Source organism: Schistocerca gregaria, chromosome 1, assembly GCF_023897955.1.
Source record: "Schistocerca gregaria isolate iqSchGreg1 chromosome 1, iqSchGreg1.2, whole genome shotgun sequence".
Taxonomy (NCBI): domain Eukaryota; kingdom Metazoa; phylum Arthropoda; class Insecta; order Orthoptera; family Acrididae; genus Schistocerca; species Schistocerca gregaria.
Genome location: NC_064920.1, coordinates 762,896,201 through 762,914,280, shown reverse-complemented (window position 1 = coordinate 762,914,280; position 18,080 = coordinate 762,896,201). Strand labels below are relative to the sequence as shown.

The 18,080-nt window shown below is 37.3% G+C and overlaps 1 protein-coding gene across 1 annotated transcript in view; it reads right to left on the bottom strand.

Moving 5' to 3' along the window:
* The window catches only part of LOC126268017 (uncharacterized), a 182,171-nt gene that overhangs the window by 131,394 nt on the left and 32,697 nt on the right, over nucleotides 1-18,080 (bottom strand). Inside the window, exon 2 of the mRNA XM_049973433.1 lies at nucleotides 13,247-13,503. Coding sequence (XP_049829390.1) covers nucleotides 13,247-13,379 — 133 coding nt within the window. The 5' untranslated portion in view covers nucleotides 13,380-13,503. The remainder of the gene's footprint in view (nucleotides 1-13,246; nucleotides 13,504-18,080) is intronic.

Sequence of the window (18,080 nt, the reverse complement as noted above, 5' to 3'; positions counted from 1 at the left end):
CTGCATTCAAGTCCCAGCCATAGCAAAAATTTTAATTCATTTCTTCAGCTTGTATCCTTATTGAATATGAATCATATCTAGGTAAGGATTCAAAGTGACTGTGGTACTCCATTTCCCTTGTTACTTCAGATAGTTTGTCCATCATAAAAGCAAGACTGTTTAATTTAAAAGCTAAATAGTCTATGTGTGCTTACCAGCTTAGATTTTTATCCAAGTTTAGTCCCACGAATTTGATGGACAGAGTTTCTTCCATAACTTGATTTTTATATATAATAGTGATGTGACTGAGTTTTGATTGCTTGATTTCAGATTGAGTATACTGGGTATATGAGGCCTGTTTAAAAAGTATCTGACCTTTGTCCATAAAAATATTTCAAATACCTGACAGATTTCAGACCCTAATCCCCTTCAAAGTAAGCCCCTTGTGCTTGCACACACTTAGCCCACTGATCCTTCCACTGCTGGAAACACCTATGGAAGTCTTCTTTTGGAATGGTGTTCAGCTCCATCATCATGTTCTGCATTTTCTCTTCTCTACTCTCAAAACGGGATCCTTTCAGTGGTGTCTTCAATTTTGGAAACAGCCAGAAATCACAAGGAGTCATGTCAGGAGAGTAGAAAGTTGGCAAATGGCTGTAATTCCATGTCTGACCAAGAAATTTTAGATCAAGTGGGATGAATGTGTGGGGGCATTGTCATGATGCAGTTGCCAGCTTTTCACCGTCCACATATCTGGTCTTTTGTGCTGAACTGTGTCACGGAGTTGCTGGAGAACATCTTGATAGTACTCCTTTGTCACTGTTTGTCCTTCTGGTGCATATTTGTGATGCACAATTCCATTGACATCAAAGTAGACAGTCAACATCACCTTGATTTTGCTTCACATCTGCCACACTTTCTTTGACCTGGGAGACTCGGGATGCTTCCATTGCGACCACTGTCTTTTTATTTCTGGGTTGTACCCATACACCCATGACTCATCTCCAGTTATCGCGGTGTTCAGAAACCCAGGACAGTGTTGGCGGTGTCCATAAGGTCCTCTGCAATGTCAAAATGGAGGTCTTTCTGTTCTGGCAACAACAACTTGGGAATGAATTTTGCAGCCACTCGGTGCATGTTCAACTCATCATGCAAAATTGCATGTGAAGAATCTTTACTCACTCCAACCTCCTGGGAAATCTCCCGCATGGTCAAATGACAATCTGCCATCACCAAATTTTATACCCTCTCAACAATAGTTGCACTCCAAGCAGTTTGGGCCCTGCCAGAATGCAGGTCACTCTCTGCTGATATGCAGCCATTTTTGAATTGGTTGAACCACTCCTTAATTTGTGTTACACCCATTGCATCTTCTCCAAATACCTACTGAATCTTATGAATTGTTTTGCTTTGAGAATGACAAAGCTTTTGAAAAAATTTGATGCAGTATCTTTGCTCAACACGTTCAGTCATCTTGAGAGGATCGGTAATCCGATGAACACATTGTGTAGCTCCTAACTCAGCGACCGACAGGCAGCGACTGAGATGCTGGAAAACGGGGACAAAATTCACACACGCGCATGAAGGTCTCTTCCTTTACTGTGTACACTGGTGCAATGCTTTCATCTCTATTTTGCGTGGTAAAATCAAAGGTTGGATTATTTTTAGACAGACCTCATATAGTATACTGAGTATATCAGGTTTAAGATAATTTCTCTGAAACAATATAATGTGTTTATGATACCATTTGGTCTCACATTTTGTCTTTTGGTTGCTTTTTTTTGGGGAGAAGAGACCAAACACCGATGTTATCAGTTTCATAGGATTAGGGAAGGATGTCGACCATGCCCTTTCTTAGGAACCATCCCGGTATTTGCCTGGAGCAATTTAGGAAAACCTAAATCAGTTTGGCCAGACACGGGATTGAACGTCCTTCTGAATGCAAGTCCAGTGGGCTAACCACTGTGCCACCTCACTCGGTTTTTGTCTTTTGATAAGTACTAAAGTATCATCATGTGACTAGCTGGGCACTGATATTGAGAAGTCAATCATTTTTGTAAAAGAGAAACAAGACTGTCTCTAAGAACAACCTTGAGGTACTTCTTGTGAAAATATATTGAAGTGAGGTACATAATTTATGATATTAAATGACCTTTTCTTCCTCTGCTGCTGTAGATCACTTTCACTTCTACCATATCTGTCTAGTTTATGAAGCAGCATAGAGTGGTTCACTGAACTGAATGCTTCTGTAAGGTTGCACAAGTTACCTGCCACTTTATTGCTTTTATCCAGTGATGAATTCATTAACTGCATTTGTGGTGCTTTTCTCTTTTTTGGATCCATATTGGTTTTTGAGAATAGAACCATGTTTTGGGATAAAATTTGTTATCTGGACTGAAACTACTTTTTCAAAAACTTTGGATAAATTTGGGAGAATAGAACTAGGATTGTCCTCCTTTGATTCTTTTTTTGTCCAGTGATTTTACCTCTGCATACTGAAGTGCGTTAGGAAAGCTGACTTGTTCAAATGTCTGGTTGATTATAAACACAGGAGATGTGTTATTTAATCATACACAAATTTAATTACTTTGGTGGGTATTTGACTCCACCCTCCAGCATTTTTGTGTTTTAGAAAGGACAAAGTATTACTTTTTACATCTCAACTTCAAACTTTACTAAATATCAATAGGTAGTCACTATTCTGGTCCCAAACAAAGAAATTTACACTGTTTTGATTATTAATCATATCTACTTCAGATTTTACTACATTTAAGAGAAATCTTTACTTACATGGATGTCTGAAAGAACAGTCATGTTGACAATCCACAGCTGTATGAAATACTTCGAAATTAATTTGCTGACTGTGGATTCCTTGACAACAGCGGTATTAGGTATTGTTCTACTACATGATAGTGACATATATTTCCCACTTATCAAGAGAGATCGCCTTCACCTATTTGGCTATCCATGCGTGCTTCCCGGACCAACCCAAACTTTCATATGCCACACTGTCTACACTATTATATCATATCACTAAATTCATCCTTTAATGCTCACAACATTACTTTGGTTTCCACAATAGGAAGAATGAGACAATGAGGAACTGAGACCAATGTTGTTATCCTCATGTACCTGTCTATGTTTTTAATGCATGCCTGAAAAGAAACTAGGTAGCAGATTTGTACCTAATGCAGCTGATATCAAGGGATTCTCAGTCAGTGAATTAATTCTGAAGTATCTCATACAGCTGTGGATTGTCAACAGTGTCTTTCTTTCAGACATGATTGTAAGTATTACAAGCCTGTAGTTGAGTCAGTGTAAGCTGAGCCTTGTCAGTTGCAGTGGGCTGGGCATGGCAGCTTCACAAGACTATCTCAACCAATAACATAACACCATTTTCTAAACATCTCTACGGCAATGCCTCAGTGTTGTCAGAGGTCAACAGATGGCTACTGTTTCCACTTGCAGCCATTAGTGCTTTGTAGTTGAAAGCTGGCAACAGTGCTGCGAGCTCTCAGGACTCTTCTTGTACCATATTGACTATAGATCAACACATGGCGATAACAATATTGGTCTCAATTTCTCCTTGTCTCACTCTCCCTGTTGCAGGAATACAAGTAATTTTCGAGACTTAGGTGATGTATTTAGTGGACTATGATATAAGGATATAGGCAGTGTGACATATAGAAGTTTGGGTCAGTCCAGGTAATGTGCACAGAGAGCTGAAGTGGTTAAACTGACTGCTCATGAAAACTGGGAAACCCAGGTTTGAGTCTCTGCCTGGCATAAATTTTCAGATGTTACTGTTGGGTAGTAGATCTATACCTAATATAGAGGATATCAAGGAATTCACAGTCAGTGAAATAATTCTGATAACTGAGAAATTTATTGAAGTATTGAGATATTTGAATAGGGTTCGCAAAATTTTTGCTGTTTTGTTCAATTTTCGAAATTTCCTGTTATTAACCATTGCCTAACTTGGATTTAATAACATCTCATACTGTCTTAGACTTATTCATGTGTCCTAAAATGAACTTACCATTTGACATTCTTTTGGCAGTTTTAATAACACTATTAAACATAACTTTGCAACGTCTCACATAGTTAATAAAGTCAAGGTTTTTATAGGGTTTCAGGTCTTTATGTATCTCTTGTTTTCTTGCACTAGGTATTTTTAAGACTTGAGTAATCCAGTTTAATTTGGTTTTGACTTTTCTGTGATAAATCCATGGTGGGAACAATTCATTGAATACCTCAAGTTACTGCTACAAAAGTTTCTTTTCATTTAAGCTTTCTTACCATTTGTCTTATTTATTCCTGGCAGCTGACTAAACAATGCAAAATTGGCCAGAAATTGCTTAATCTAAACAGAACTTGCTTTCACTGTCAAACACGTAATTTGTTAAGATATTGCCTATACTAGTAGCTGGATTGGCATTTTCTTTAGTGAAATCATAAAAGATTAGTTTGAAACCAGAGTTTTGAAATAAGTGATAAACATTTCTGAGTTTTTTCATGACTTATCACATTATATTAAAATCAGCTGCTATGATAATACTTTTCTTCCTTTCTTTTATAAGTTTTTATAGAAGACAAGTTTATATAGAAGACACTGGAGTTTAGACGAGAAAGTTTTAGTTGCCTATTGTGTTTTCTGGGCTTTTGTAAACTGATGTAACTATTGTGTTCATCTCTTTTATTTCAACACAACTCCTCATTTAGGTAATCAAAATCTGTTTTTATTTAAAATGTTAAGCAGGCATCTAGAAGTATGCATGAGCCTCCATGTCATTTCTCTCTTCTGCAAATGCAGCTTTCTACATTGAAATTTTGTAATTTATTAAAATTTTTTATAAAGTCAATAATTAATCAATGTTTATTTAAGCAGACAACTCCATTGTTGCTGTCGCTTCTTCCCTTATTGCCTGTGCTTCTGATCATAACAGTTCTGATTCTGGGAGTACTGATGTCGCTACCAATGGTGACAGTGGCTCTGCTGCTACCACTGATGGTGCTGCTGTTGTTTGGTATGGTGATGTTGTTCCTTCTGTTGTAATTTAATATTGTTCTGACCAGATACAGGTAGACTGTATTTTGAGAAATGAAGTAGATTCAGTATATAGTACAGTAGATTGGTACCTAATGGAAGAATACATTCCGATGCAACCGCATCAAAAATATATTTCATGACGCCCTAACTTATGACCCTCAGTTTGTCTACTGCTTGAAATTACCATCAACAACCATTTTTTTTTGTCTGCACTATCAAAAGAATAAAACAAAGGTTTGATGACAGGCCTATTATTGTCTTTGTTTTATTTTTTTATTTGCCTACACAACACAGAAAAATCCAAACTCAGTATGATGTCATCTACAGACCAAGCAATTTTGTAAACTGCATCTATAGTTGTCAGTTACATGAGTTACACTGTGTCGTAGGAACCAATACAGAGTCATTTATTAATAGGAAGAGCATGCTCTTTTGCCTGAGTTGAAGTTAATTAAAAGAACTGGAGCAATTGTAAAATGAGTTATAAAACCAGGTCATTTTTATGATTCACATGATCTACGTTTAGAATATGAATACAGAAAATGCAAAAGTTCTTTCAATCTATAGCTTCCTTGTATTAACGTGAGACATCTATGGTTTCTGAATAAAGGATTTGGGGGAAATGTGTGATATACATAGACAATGTCATCATGGTGTATGGACATGCATGTGAATGACCTGATATTTGTTGCACTCCTTGGAAGATTATTTATTCGCATGCCAAGGGTTTTATACTAGTTCCAACACTATCTCACTCCAGCACTCTTACTGAAGCCTGATGTAGAATGTTATATTATTTATTTAGTTATAAATAGCTATTAAGTTTGCATCATAGTGAAAGAGAGGACCAATTTATTTTTTAGTGTGTTGTAGTGGTTAATAAATACCTTCATCCCTTGAAGCATTACCAGCCTGTTTGACACCTCGCAAGTCTCCTGGATAATCATCTTCACAAATATTCTTTTTTGATTATTTGATGTTACAAATGGTTATTAAATAAACATATGCAACATTGTTGATTTACTTTTCTCATTATGAAATCCATGGTGATCATCTTGCTTGTGATATGTTGTTTTTCAGACCACAGATCAGTAAGATAAATAAACTATAAGTGGTGTCACAAAATTTAGAGGTGGCAAAAACTGACTGACTGACATAGGTGTTCAGGTGTTTAATACTCACCTATGACCACCTAAGGCTTTGTGTGCAACACCTAAATAAAGATGTGCATAGTACATAAATGACAAAATTTTGAAATAATAAGCTATTACATTTTATAAATGAATACTAAAGGCATAAACAGTAAAACATACAAAATAAAAATTTTGCTCCCACGGGGGTCCATGTAATATCCCTTGGCCCATGCTGGCCGAAGGAAGTGATTGGTAAGATTGAAGTATCCTGAGTACCTATAAGGTATATCATCGGAAATTGCAAGAACTGCAGTGGAAGTTTTGATGTACACCGGGAATCCAACAGCCTGCCAAGAACTTTTTTTTTCAAAAGTAAGATTTTACAGTCTGGATATTTGGTAAACTAACACATTATTTTAGTAAAAGTATGCAATTTTGGAAAAAGAAAAATTGTGGCTACAAAACTGTAACAGTAGAATATTGACAGTATTGCATTTTAAAATTTGAACATTCTGGAGAGTGAAAACTTTGAATACACATAAATTTTGAAATCTGTCCACCGCTGTGGCCACCCTGGTACTGCCTGCACTGAGGTTGACCACTCACCCGTGGTTGAGTGGGAGATCATTCCAAAGCCTGGCAGGCAGAGAAAAACTTTCTGAGAGGCCGATTGTAGGGCCTCCCTGGTTCATTTGGTGAACAGGTTTTGGGCATTATCCGTGGCTGGCGATGTCTCTGAGCCGGATGCTGTTGTCCACCCTGATCCAGAGGGGAAGCTCCAATGTTAGGTGTGTAATGGGGACCCTTAGGAATATGGCTGCCAAGGAGGGGAAGGAAGCCAGTGTGTACTTTGTGTGCATACTGGGGGAGTGCTTCCAGATGCCATGAAGAGTACAGGGTGCAGCCAACTGCAGGTGGTGGCTCATGTTGGTACCAATGATGTGTGTCACTTTGGATTGGAGGAGATTCTCTCTGATTTCAAGTGGCTAGTGGAAATGGTAAAGACTGCCAGTCTTGCTTGCAAGATTAAGGTGGACCTCTCACCATCTGCAACATCATCAATAGAACCAACTGTGGTCTTTGGGTGTAGAGCTGAGTGGAGGGCCTGAATCAGAGGCTCAGGCAGTTCTGTGACCATGTAGGCAGCAGGTTCCTTGACTTGCGCCGTCAGCTGGTGGGTTTCCGGGGACTGGGTGGAAGGGACTGGGCGGTTTTTTAGGTTAGAGGGTCTCAGGGAACCACAGAAACGGTGTCCCTCTAAAAGGGGACAGGTAAAACACAGTAAGTTAGTTGTAGAAACAAGTGGTATTGCAGTTGTAAATTGTTGTAGCTGTGTTGGGAAATAACAGAGCTCCAAGCCCTAATAGAAAGCACTGAAGCTCAGATAGTTAAAGGTACAGAAAGCTGGCTAAAGCCAGAAATAAGTTAAGCCAAAATTTTTTTAAAGATCTAACAGTGATCAGAAAGGATAGATTAAATAAAGTTTGTGGTGGAGTATTTACTGCTGTCAGAAGTAGTTTGCCTTGTGAAATTGCTGAGAAATAGTATGGGAATGTTATACTTGACAATTGTACTAAACTATTAATTGGACCTTTTACCGACCCTCTGACTCAGAATATATAGTTGCTGAACAGTTCAAAGAAAACTTGAGTCTCATTTCAAATAGGTACCCCAGTCATTCAGTTATAGCTGGTCATGACTTCAACCTACCCTCGACATGCTTCCTAAGAAAATTATTGACCTTTTAACAACAAGTAATCCTGGACAAATAGTGAGTATTGTGATGAATACAGGGAGTAGCGACCATAAGGCAGTTGCCACTAGGATGATGCTGTAACACCTACAACCATCAAAAAGAAACACAAAGTATGTCTATTTAAAAAAGCTGATAAAAATGCTCTTAATGCCATTTTAAGAGACAGTTTTCACTCCTTCCGATCTGATCATGTATGCATAGAAAAGTTGTGGAATGACTTCAAAGAGATAGTATCGACAGCAATTGAGAGATGTATACAACATAAATTAATAAGTGATGGTACTGATCCCCCAAGGTACACAAAATGGGTCACATCACTGTTGCAGAAGCAGCAAAGAAAGCATGTCAAATGTAAAAGAATGCAAAATCCTCAAGTCTGGCAAAGTTTTACAGCAGTTCAAAATATAGCGTGTTCTTCAATGTGAATGCTTTTAATAATTTCCATAATGAAACTCTGCTTCGAAATCTGGCAGAAAACCCAAAGAGATTCTGGTCATACATAAAGCACAACAGTGACAAGACACAATCAATACCTTCACTGTGTGATAACAATGGTGAAGTCACTGATGACAGTGTCACTAAAGCAGGGTTATTAAACACGGTTTCCCAAAACTCCTTCACCAAGATGACGTAAATATTCCTGAATTCCAATCAAGAACAACTCCTAAGATGAGAAACATAGAAGTAGATAACCTCACTGTTGCAAAGCAGTTTAAATTACTTAATAAAGGCAAGACCTCTGGTCCACATTGTACACCAGTCAAGTTTCTTTCAGAGTATGCTGACATAAAATCTCCATATTTAGCTATTATATGCAAAAACTTGCTCACAGAAAGATCCATATCTAAAGACTGGAAAATTGCTCAAGTCACATCAGTGCCCAAAAAGGGAAGTAGGAGTAATCCATTGAATTATAGGGCCATATCACTAACGTTGATTTGCAGTGGGGTTTTGGAACATATACTGTATTTGAATATTATGAAGTACCTCGAAGAAATCTTTATACTTATTAAGTAATATGTGCTATCGACAGGGGATGTCAAATTGACTCCATATTTTTACATTTCCACAAGGCTTTCGACACTGTTCCTCACAAGCTTTTTCTAACCAAACTGTGTGCCTATGGAATATTGCCTCAGTTGTGCAACTGGATTTGTGATTTCCTGTCAGAAATGTCAGAGTTCATAGTAATAGATGGAAAGTCATCGAGTAAAACAGAAGTTATATCCTGGTATTTCCCAATGAAATGTTGTAGGCCCTCTATTGTTCCTGATCTATATAACGATATAGGAGACAATCATAGCAGCCGGGGTAGATTGATTGCAGATGATACTGTCATTTACCATCTAGTAAAGTCGTCAGATGACCAAAATGAATTGTAAAATGATTTAGATAAGATATCTGTATGGTGCAAAAAGTGGCAATTGACCTTGAATAAAGAAAAGTGTGAAGTCATTCACTTGAGTACTAAAAGAAATCCACTAAATTTCAATTATATGATAAGTCACACAAATCTGAAGGCTGTAAATTCAACTAAATACTTAGGGATTACCATTACAAATAACCTAAATTGGAATGATCACATAGATAATGTTGTGGGTAGAGCAAACCAAAGACTGCGATTCATTGGCAGAACACTTAGAAGGTGTGACAGATCTACTAAAGAGACTGCTTACACCACACTTGTCTGCCCTATTCTGGAGTATTGCTGTGCGATGTAGGATCCACATCAGGTGGGACTGACGGATGACATTGAAAAAGTACAAAGAAGGGCAGCTTGCTTTGTATTATTGTGAAATAGGGGTGATAGTGCCACAGACATGATACATGAATTGAAGTGGCAATCATTAAAACATACGTGTTTTTTGTTGCGACAGGATCTTCTCATGAAATTTCAACCACCAGTTTTCTCCTCTGATTGCAAAAACATTCTGTTGGCACCCACCTACATTAGGAAGAAATAATCATCATGATAAAATGAGAGAAATCAGGGCTCAAACAAAAAAAATTAAGTGCTCGTTTTTACCACGTGCTGTTCGTTAGTGGAATGGTAGAGAGACAGCTTGAAAGTGGTTCATTGAAGCCTCTGCCAGTCACTTTATTGTGAATAGCAGAGTAATCACTTAGATGTAGATGAAATATCTGGTTTGTGGAAAAAGAAAAATAATTCAAAAGAGGAAAATAAGGGCTTTCACATAAGCTATGTCAATCTTGAAACAAACAGTTATTAGTGGGGTCAAACTTTGATGTGGACATGGTCTACAGGTATCATAAATTTAGAATATTTCCTTAAACTAAATATTTTTGCATGAACTGTTTACACTATTATTATCAGCAGAATTCAAACAATATTATGTATAGTAATGTTTAGTGAAATACAGTATAGAGAGGAATGTAGCACTTTTAGTTACATATGATATATGCATTATTTGCACAACAGAAAACAGAAAAAAATTATTTACTGAAGGATCAGAATCATAGTAAATGTAGCTATTCCACCTTGCTATGTCTTGCCCCCCCCCCCCCCCCCCCCGCCCCCCTTTTCCCAAAAGAGCCTATATACAATAGGGCTAAGTTGATTTTGGAAAACACATCTGATGAGGAAACTGTTCACATACTTTGCATTTAAATAAGAATAGCAGGTTCATATAAAGTAACAATTGTTCACTTCCAAACATGTCTATTTGCATACTGGTTTCAGAGATTTATAGCTCAGTTTTCAATGCAGACCCTTTTTTTAACTGTCACAGTGGAAATAAAAAGAAATACATTTGCCCTTGCAAACTGACAAATGTTAAGAATGAAAAAGAAATGTTAAGAATGAAAAAAAAAGTTCAAATGGCTCTAAGCACTATGGGACTTAACATCTGAGGTCATCATTCCCCTAGACTTAGAACCACTTAAACCTAAGTACATCAAACACATCCATGTCCAAGGCAGGATTCGAACCTGCGACAGTAGCAGCAATGCGGTTCTGGGCTTAAGTGCCTAGAACTGCTTGGTCACAGCAGCCGGCTGGATACTTCCAAATTTTGTTGAGGTGCAGGATGTAAACATTATACATAGAATGGTAGTTTTACCTTCTATTTACCTGTTGTCTTAGTAAGGACTTGAACATCTTCCAATCAGCCATCAATATTTCATTCTAGTATGTCCTTGGGCAAACGTGTCAATTTTCTTGGGTGTGTGCACTCTTTTTTGGTTGGTAATGGGACAGTGATTTGACATGGTATTGCAACACAGCTTCTACAATCACAAATGTATGAAAATAATTGTTTTTATTGAAAACAGAGCTATAAATCTCTGAAACTACTATGCAAATAAATATATTTGGCAGTTGCAGTGAGAAAATTTGTTTCCTTAATCTTCAAGTAGGCACGCCATTTTTCATAACATGAGTGGGTGCACAATGTACTTTGCACACATGTAAAGAAGAGCTGCCCTTATGTTACCAAAGTAAACATTTATGAACAAAATTGCAGTTAAATCTTAGTAGAATTAAACAATGATAAAATAAACTTATGCAATATGAGCTAAGCCATCGTTTAGTTACACAATAATGAAATAAACTTTCATTTATCACTCTGTTGTCACAGGTAGTGTCATCCCCCTTAAGCAGTGCAGTTGCATCAGATACCAGCCAATTGCTTCTTCACTTACTAATTATCTCATGGACAACTGCCTCAGTATGTGATTTTCCCACTAGCTCATAATTGGGGTCATTTTATTGCATGAATCCTAAATTTTTTCTCACCTAGATCACTGTTTAGTTTATATTACTGCTGATCACTTGCAGGCTTACTCTGTTATTGCTGAAGCAATAATGAAGGAATATGTATGGGCTTACAATTTTGAAACAATAGTAGACTGGTGAAAAACAATTTTATTTATGGCTGGTGCACTTTATAAATAGGCATACCTGCTTGAGGTTTAATATGATGAAGAAAGAACTGCAGCCCTCGAGCATTCTATCACAATGTGCAAGCATACTTAGCTATGGCATTCTTTTTTAGGGAACAAATGCACAAAATATGAATACAATTTTCAGATTCCAGAAAAGAGCCATAAGAATAATAACCAAAAATACTAGTTGTGCTCATTGCAAAGATTTGTTCAAAACACTGGTGATTTTAATTGCTCTATGTGAATACATTTACCAGTCAGTTGTACACATCAAAACTGGCATTGGTAATTACTGCACAAACAGCCCTGTCCATGACCATGCAACAAGAGATAGACTCAACTCACATTTACCAAGAAAAAATAAACATAAAACTCAAAACAGCATTTTCTGCCAAGGAATAAAACTGTACAATAAATTACCAAAAGGGGTTAAAGAAACTGCAAAAATACCCTTATTTAAAAAGGCAGCTAAAAAGTACCTGTTATGCAATACATTTTATACACTGAAGGATTAGTTAAATAAAACAGAGTAGGGGTTTGATAAAAAAAATGTTATACATATAAATAATAATAATAATAATGATTATAAAATATCCAATCTTCCACATAACATCTTCACTTCATGTTTTTTTCCTTCTTTTTTCCTTTCAAGAAACACTCTCCCCTCAAGCTATCCACAGCGCAATACTAATACCTCTTCCTCTTTCTGAGCTCTACATCTCACTCATTATGGAGGGATGCTGACTCAGTTTTTCAGGATAGCAAATGGGAAGTTGCAGTACAGAAAATGGCCCAGAGATCACCAGTGTGTGTGTGTGTGTGTGTGTGTGTGTGTGTGTGTGTGTGTGTGTGTGTGTGTGTGTTGTTTGTTTGTTTAGTGAATGAAGTGTTATGAAACAATGTGTGTATAGTGTGTGCAGTGACTGATAGTGAGACATGAGTGAACAGTGTGACATTACAATATTTAATAAGTTATTTCTAAAAAAAAGTATTGTATACCAGGAGTAAAATCTAATGATTGTCTCTAACTAGAAGTCTGTAAATATATGTGTATATGAATTAGCTTATTTTAAATTGGTCTAAACTTGTAAATACTTTGACATGTCCTATAGCCTTGTAAAAAGAAATCTAAATGTGAATAAAGCTACTACTACTACTACTACTACTACTACTATCCTTACTCTACCATTGCAGGTCCATGGAACATGGAAACGTGAGGTTTGTACGTTCTGCCAACCCTATCTGCCCTACAGGGCAAGACATGCGAGGCTCACAACTGTGAAGAGACTTTGTGGATGCATGGTATCTCATATTCTGGTATCACAATTTATTGTTTTACAGTCTCTGGACTGAGTGACAGCTCAGTTATTCACTAACAATCAGTAACGACTACTAAAGTCAAAGAGTAATTATTTTTATTTTTACCTGAATTTGCTGGTATGCATCCTTGTGTTAAGGTGGCTGACAAATTGATAGGCAATGAAATGGTCCCAGAAACAGTGTTTCCTGTTTGGCCTGCTAATTTAGGCCAAAGGCAACAGTTTATGTTTGTACTCATATTTGAGTCTACTTTTTGCAAAGAAAATCATACAGAAAACCAGCTTTATTTGCAGTTTAAATGAAGAATCTTGCTGTTCAATCAAAGAGTCATTTTATTTGTAATATACCCATACTCTGGTAATCTGAAAATATTGGAATATATTGAAAATGTTTGTGACTGGAAGCCATGACAAAATAATGAAACAAATATCTTTAGTAATCCTAATTAATGTTTATTAATCTTAATGAGAAGACATAAAAATCTTTACTGGTTCCACAAACAAAAGTACTAGAAACTTACAAAAACAAGTTATGTTCTACTATTTTACAAAAGTAGGACATTCAATGTTATTTTCTACTCTTAATGTACAGTAGCTGACATGTGAAATTGTATACAGAGGACACAACTAAGGCTTATGATCACAACTGTATACAGAATGAGTAAATATATTGAGCTTTGGTTTTCACTAAGCTATAGCAGACAATGTGGTGAATTTTCTGATATAAGCAAGTAAGAAGTAATTTTTAATGTTTACAGCAGTCAAATTATGTCACCAAACTTTTTTTAATGGATCTGTATCTGTGGGATTAGAATGAGCCCTGTAACTTGATCAGGCAGTAAAAAGATAACAGTATCACAAACCATTGTGCTAGTGTCAGGAGAAGAGGTATCACAAATGTTGTTCCATTGTACTAAATGTAAGCATGCTTGTAACTCAGATATGGTTTGTGTATTTATGTGTACACTTGAAGCTAATCAGAATGCAATTTGCTATTTTAGTGATCAGATAGTTTGCTCACAAAACTATTCAAATTTTCATATCATAGATGACAGTAAAAAAATGGTATGCATGTATTTATTGTAATTTTCACCACCATTTTGGAGCAATGTTGTAGTTGTATGCCAAGCCCTTATAATTTGTACTTGTAAACATTTTTAAAAAATCAAGAAATTGAAATTATGAAGCATAAGATACAGTGAAGAGGACGATAACTGATGATAGAAATGCAAGAAAAATTTTCGTAATGGTAACACTCAATATACATGTCACTAAAAGGCAGCTTGAGTGTGCAAGTACAATCTGCCAGCAGAATATTCTGCAATCACCTCATTCCAGTTCATTTTATTTATTTCACATTTTCCTCATCAACAGCTTCAAGGTGATGACTTTCATTAGTGGTTACAGTGCTCTGAATCATCTCTATGAAAATTTTTGAGCTGTGTGGTGTTTCTATGCACTATTTTATGAATGAAGCAACATTTACAAATCAAATAAGTCTTTGCATATGCACCACAGGTCAGTTGAAAATCCACACTCGCAGAAACAAGTAGATAATCAATAATATTGATCTGTGTATATGTGATGCAAGCTTTTCAAGAATTGCATCATTGGCCCCTGCTTTATTTATTTCCAGAAGTATATACATTTCCTTGCATGTTATTACAAAACTGCTGTCATACCACAATTTCTGTATGCCGCATAGACACTCTTGATGAACAGAAAAGGCATGATGGATGACCTGGAGAAAGCCGAAAGACGTATTCTCAGAAAAATTCATGGCCCGAGATTGCTCCCTGATGGAACCAACTGATTGAAGTCTAATTCTGAACTGTATCAACAGTTAGAATCAGTGAACACCAGTATGCGATGGAGGGGCTCAAGTTCTATGGGCACCTACAATTAGTGAACAACAATAGGCTTACCAAGAAGACCTTCTCATTAGTTAAAAGCTACAAGACTGTAAGCCTATGGCTTAATGAAGTACTAACGGACTTGGATTTGGCTGGGATCTCTGATCTTGGAGTAGAAGACCATTTCACATTTTGGACCCCACCACCTAGAGTCCCTAAATGACAAAAGCTACTTTCATAGGAGAGGAAGGAGAGTTTATCAGCAGGGATCAAAGAGATATTGGGAACAGAAGAGAGCATCAAAGAAGAACTAGTTGTAAGCACTCCTTAGTGGGCTTAAATCAATAATAATACATTTCATTACGGATATGCTGTTGCAGTTACTGGAAGACATCCCTCTGGATATAAGGCAAACCATGTGGCACCAATGTGACAAATGTCCCACCCATTCCACACAACATTCTTTATTAACAAAGCTGCAGTGCTGGAACAGGGTCATCACATGTGACAATTTAGGCAGGTAGGTGTCTGTACACTTTACAGCTCTCAGGGAGGATTTGAATGAAAGCTAGTAACATTCTCAGTCTTGTCTGAACAATGAGCTGGTGTAGTATTGTGGGTTGTGAAAGGCACATTAATTGCTTTCCTGTACCATACATTAATCATTCTCTTCTATGTAGAACCATGGAGTATCGAAAGATATATATGATCCTGTCCATAGTCTTACTTTCAAGTTCCATCTTATTGGGGTAGGTATGTATCTGTAGATTCTAAATCTACATCTGTTTATACTCTGTAAACCACTGTGAAGTGCACAGCAGAAGGCATGGCCCATTGATTAGGGCTTCTGTCTGTTCTGTTCACATATGGAGTGCAAGAAGAATGATTACTTAAATGTGTCTGTGTGCATTGTAATTAGTCTAATTTTGTTTTCATGGTCAATAAGAGAACAATATCTAAGGTAAGACACAGGTAATGGTGCACATTCTAAATTAAAATAGGTGAGCCTGAGGGCCCTGAGCAAAGGTGGGCATGGCTGACTAACCCAATGAGGTGACTGTGTCACTTTCCAAAGACCCTGACCCCAGTAGGTTGGGTAATTTGGAAAGTAAAAAACTGGTTGATTCATAACAAAATCATTTATTATTTTCCTTATGGGTACTTCTCTGATTTACTTACAATAATGCTTGTATCAGGACTAATTTTGCCTTTTGTATGCAATGAAATGGTAAATCATTGTCACAGAGCAAATAATAATTGACCCTTGATCAAATCCTACTCATTGTAATTTCTCCCTACGAAGATGATATAGTGACCTTGTTGGTATGATCCAAACATCCTACTAGAACTCCTCGCTTCTGTATTTTACATAAGAACTAAACCAGACCTGATCTGAACTACAAAAACTTAATTTCTCTAATAGAATTTATGATTGGCACAATCAAATGCCTTCCATAAGTCAAGCTATATCCAGTCTGGTGATATTTTATCACTTGAAAGTTTAACCATACACTCAGTAAAGGTATAAGTATAGTTTGTTCCCAATGTACTGAAGGTATTATTAAGGAGGGGAGTGTGGGTACAGGAGTGGAGGAAGGAAGATCCGTTCACCAATTCCCAGCTAGCCAAGTAAGGGAGCGGTGTCGAGGGGGACACAAGCTGCAGTTTCATCTCATCATGCTGGTGCTACCCAAGTCCATACTGGTTTGGCACGACACAGCATGACAGTCACTTTGACACTATACACAGGTTTTTTTAGTTCGCCGAGGTTGGCAGTGGCTGCTCACAAAACATTTATAAATTAAAGTTGATCAACTTATACTCACTTGTGTTGATTAGAGCAAGAGAGGCCTGGTTCAGATTCAGAATGTTGTGAACAAACAGTAGCTTCCACTGTAGAACAGCTCTTTTGAAACCAAAACTCTGACAGAGCAAGTTTCCCAATACTACTCAAGTGGGTGCCAACCATCATATTATTATCTTCCCAGAATGTTTGGAAAGTGAGATTGACACATGTAAAACTGCCTTCCTTACAGAGAGGCCTAACAATGAATATTTTAATTTGGCTTGGAAAATACCAGGAACCAATGGTGTATTACCTTTGTGAATGGAAACAACAAATATTAGGGCCACAACTTTTTACCATCTTATTTGAGATTTCATCAGTTTGTAAAGTGGCAGACCAGGAAGCAGTATAGTGAAGTGATTGATGGTGGAACTGATGCACATCACAATATAAAAATTGTGAACAGAACAAACATTTCATAAATTACTGTTGACTATTGTCATTCTTAATTTCACTTTAGATGAGTTTAAAATTGTCATTACACCAAAACAGGCTTCCTGCTGGATATCTGATCATCATTATTTTTACATAAAGCTAATATCTTAGAATATTCTAGAAAATCATATTAATGACAGCTTCTTTTTATGGCTCCTCCAAATCATTCATTTCAGAAACGACAATTGAAGAATATCGGTTATCAACACAGGGTTCTCTGAACATAAAAGCATCAATAGTTGTAATGTAATTAAAATAGAAATTAACTACTCAGCATATAATGGAGATCTTGAGTCGCAGATAGGCACGACAAAAAGACTCTCACAATTATAGCTTTTGGCCATTAATGCTTTCGTCAACAATAGACATATGTGCACGCGTGCCCACACACACACACACACACACACACACACACACACACACACACACACACTCAAACAGATGGAACTCACACATATGACTGCAGTCTCAGGCAACTGAAACCAAGCTGCGAGCAGCAGCACCAGAGCATGGTGGGTGTGGTGACTGGGTAAGGGTAAGGAGGAGGCTGGAGCTTGGAGGTAGAAGGATAGTATGGTGGGGGTAGCGGACAGTTAAGTGCTGCAGGTTAGACTGTGGACATGGGAGAGGTGGGGGGGAGCAGCGGGAAAGGAGAGAAATAAAAAGACTGGGTGTGATGGAGGAATGAAGGCTGTGTAGTGCTGGAATGGGAACTGGGAAGGGGCTGGATGGGTGAGGACAGTGACTAACGAAGGTTGAGGCCAGCAGGGTTACGGGAACATAGGATGTATTGCAGGCTCATTTCC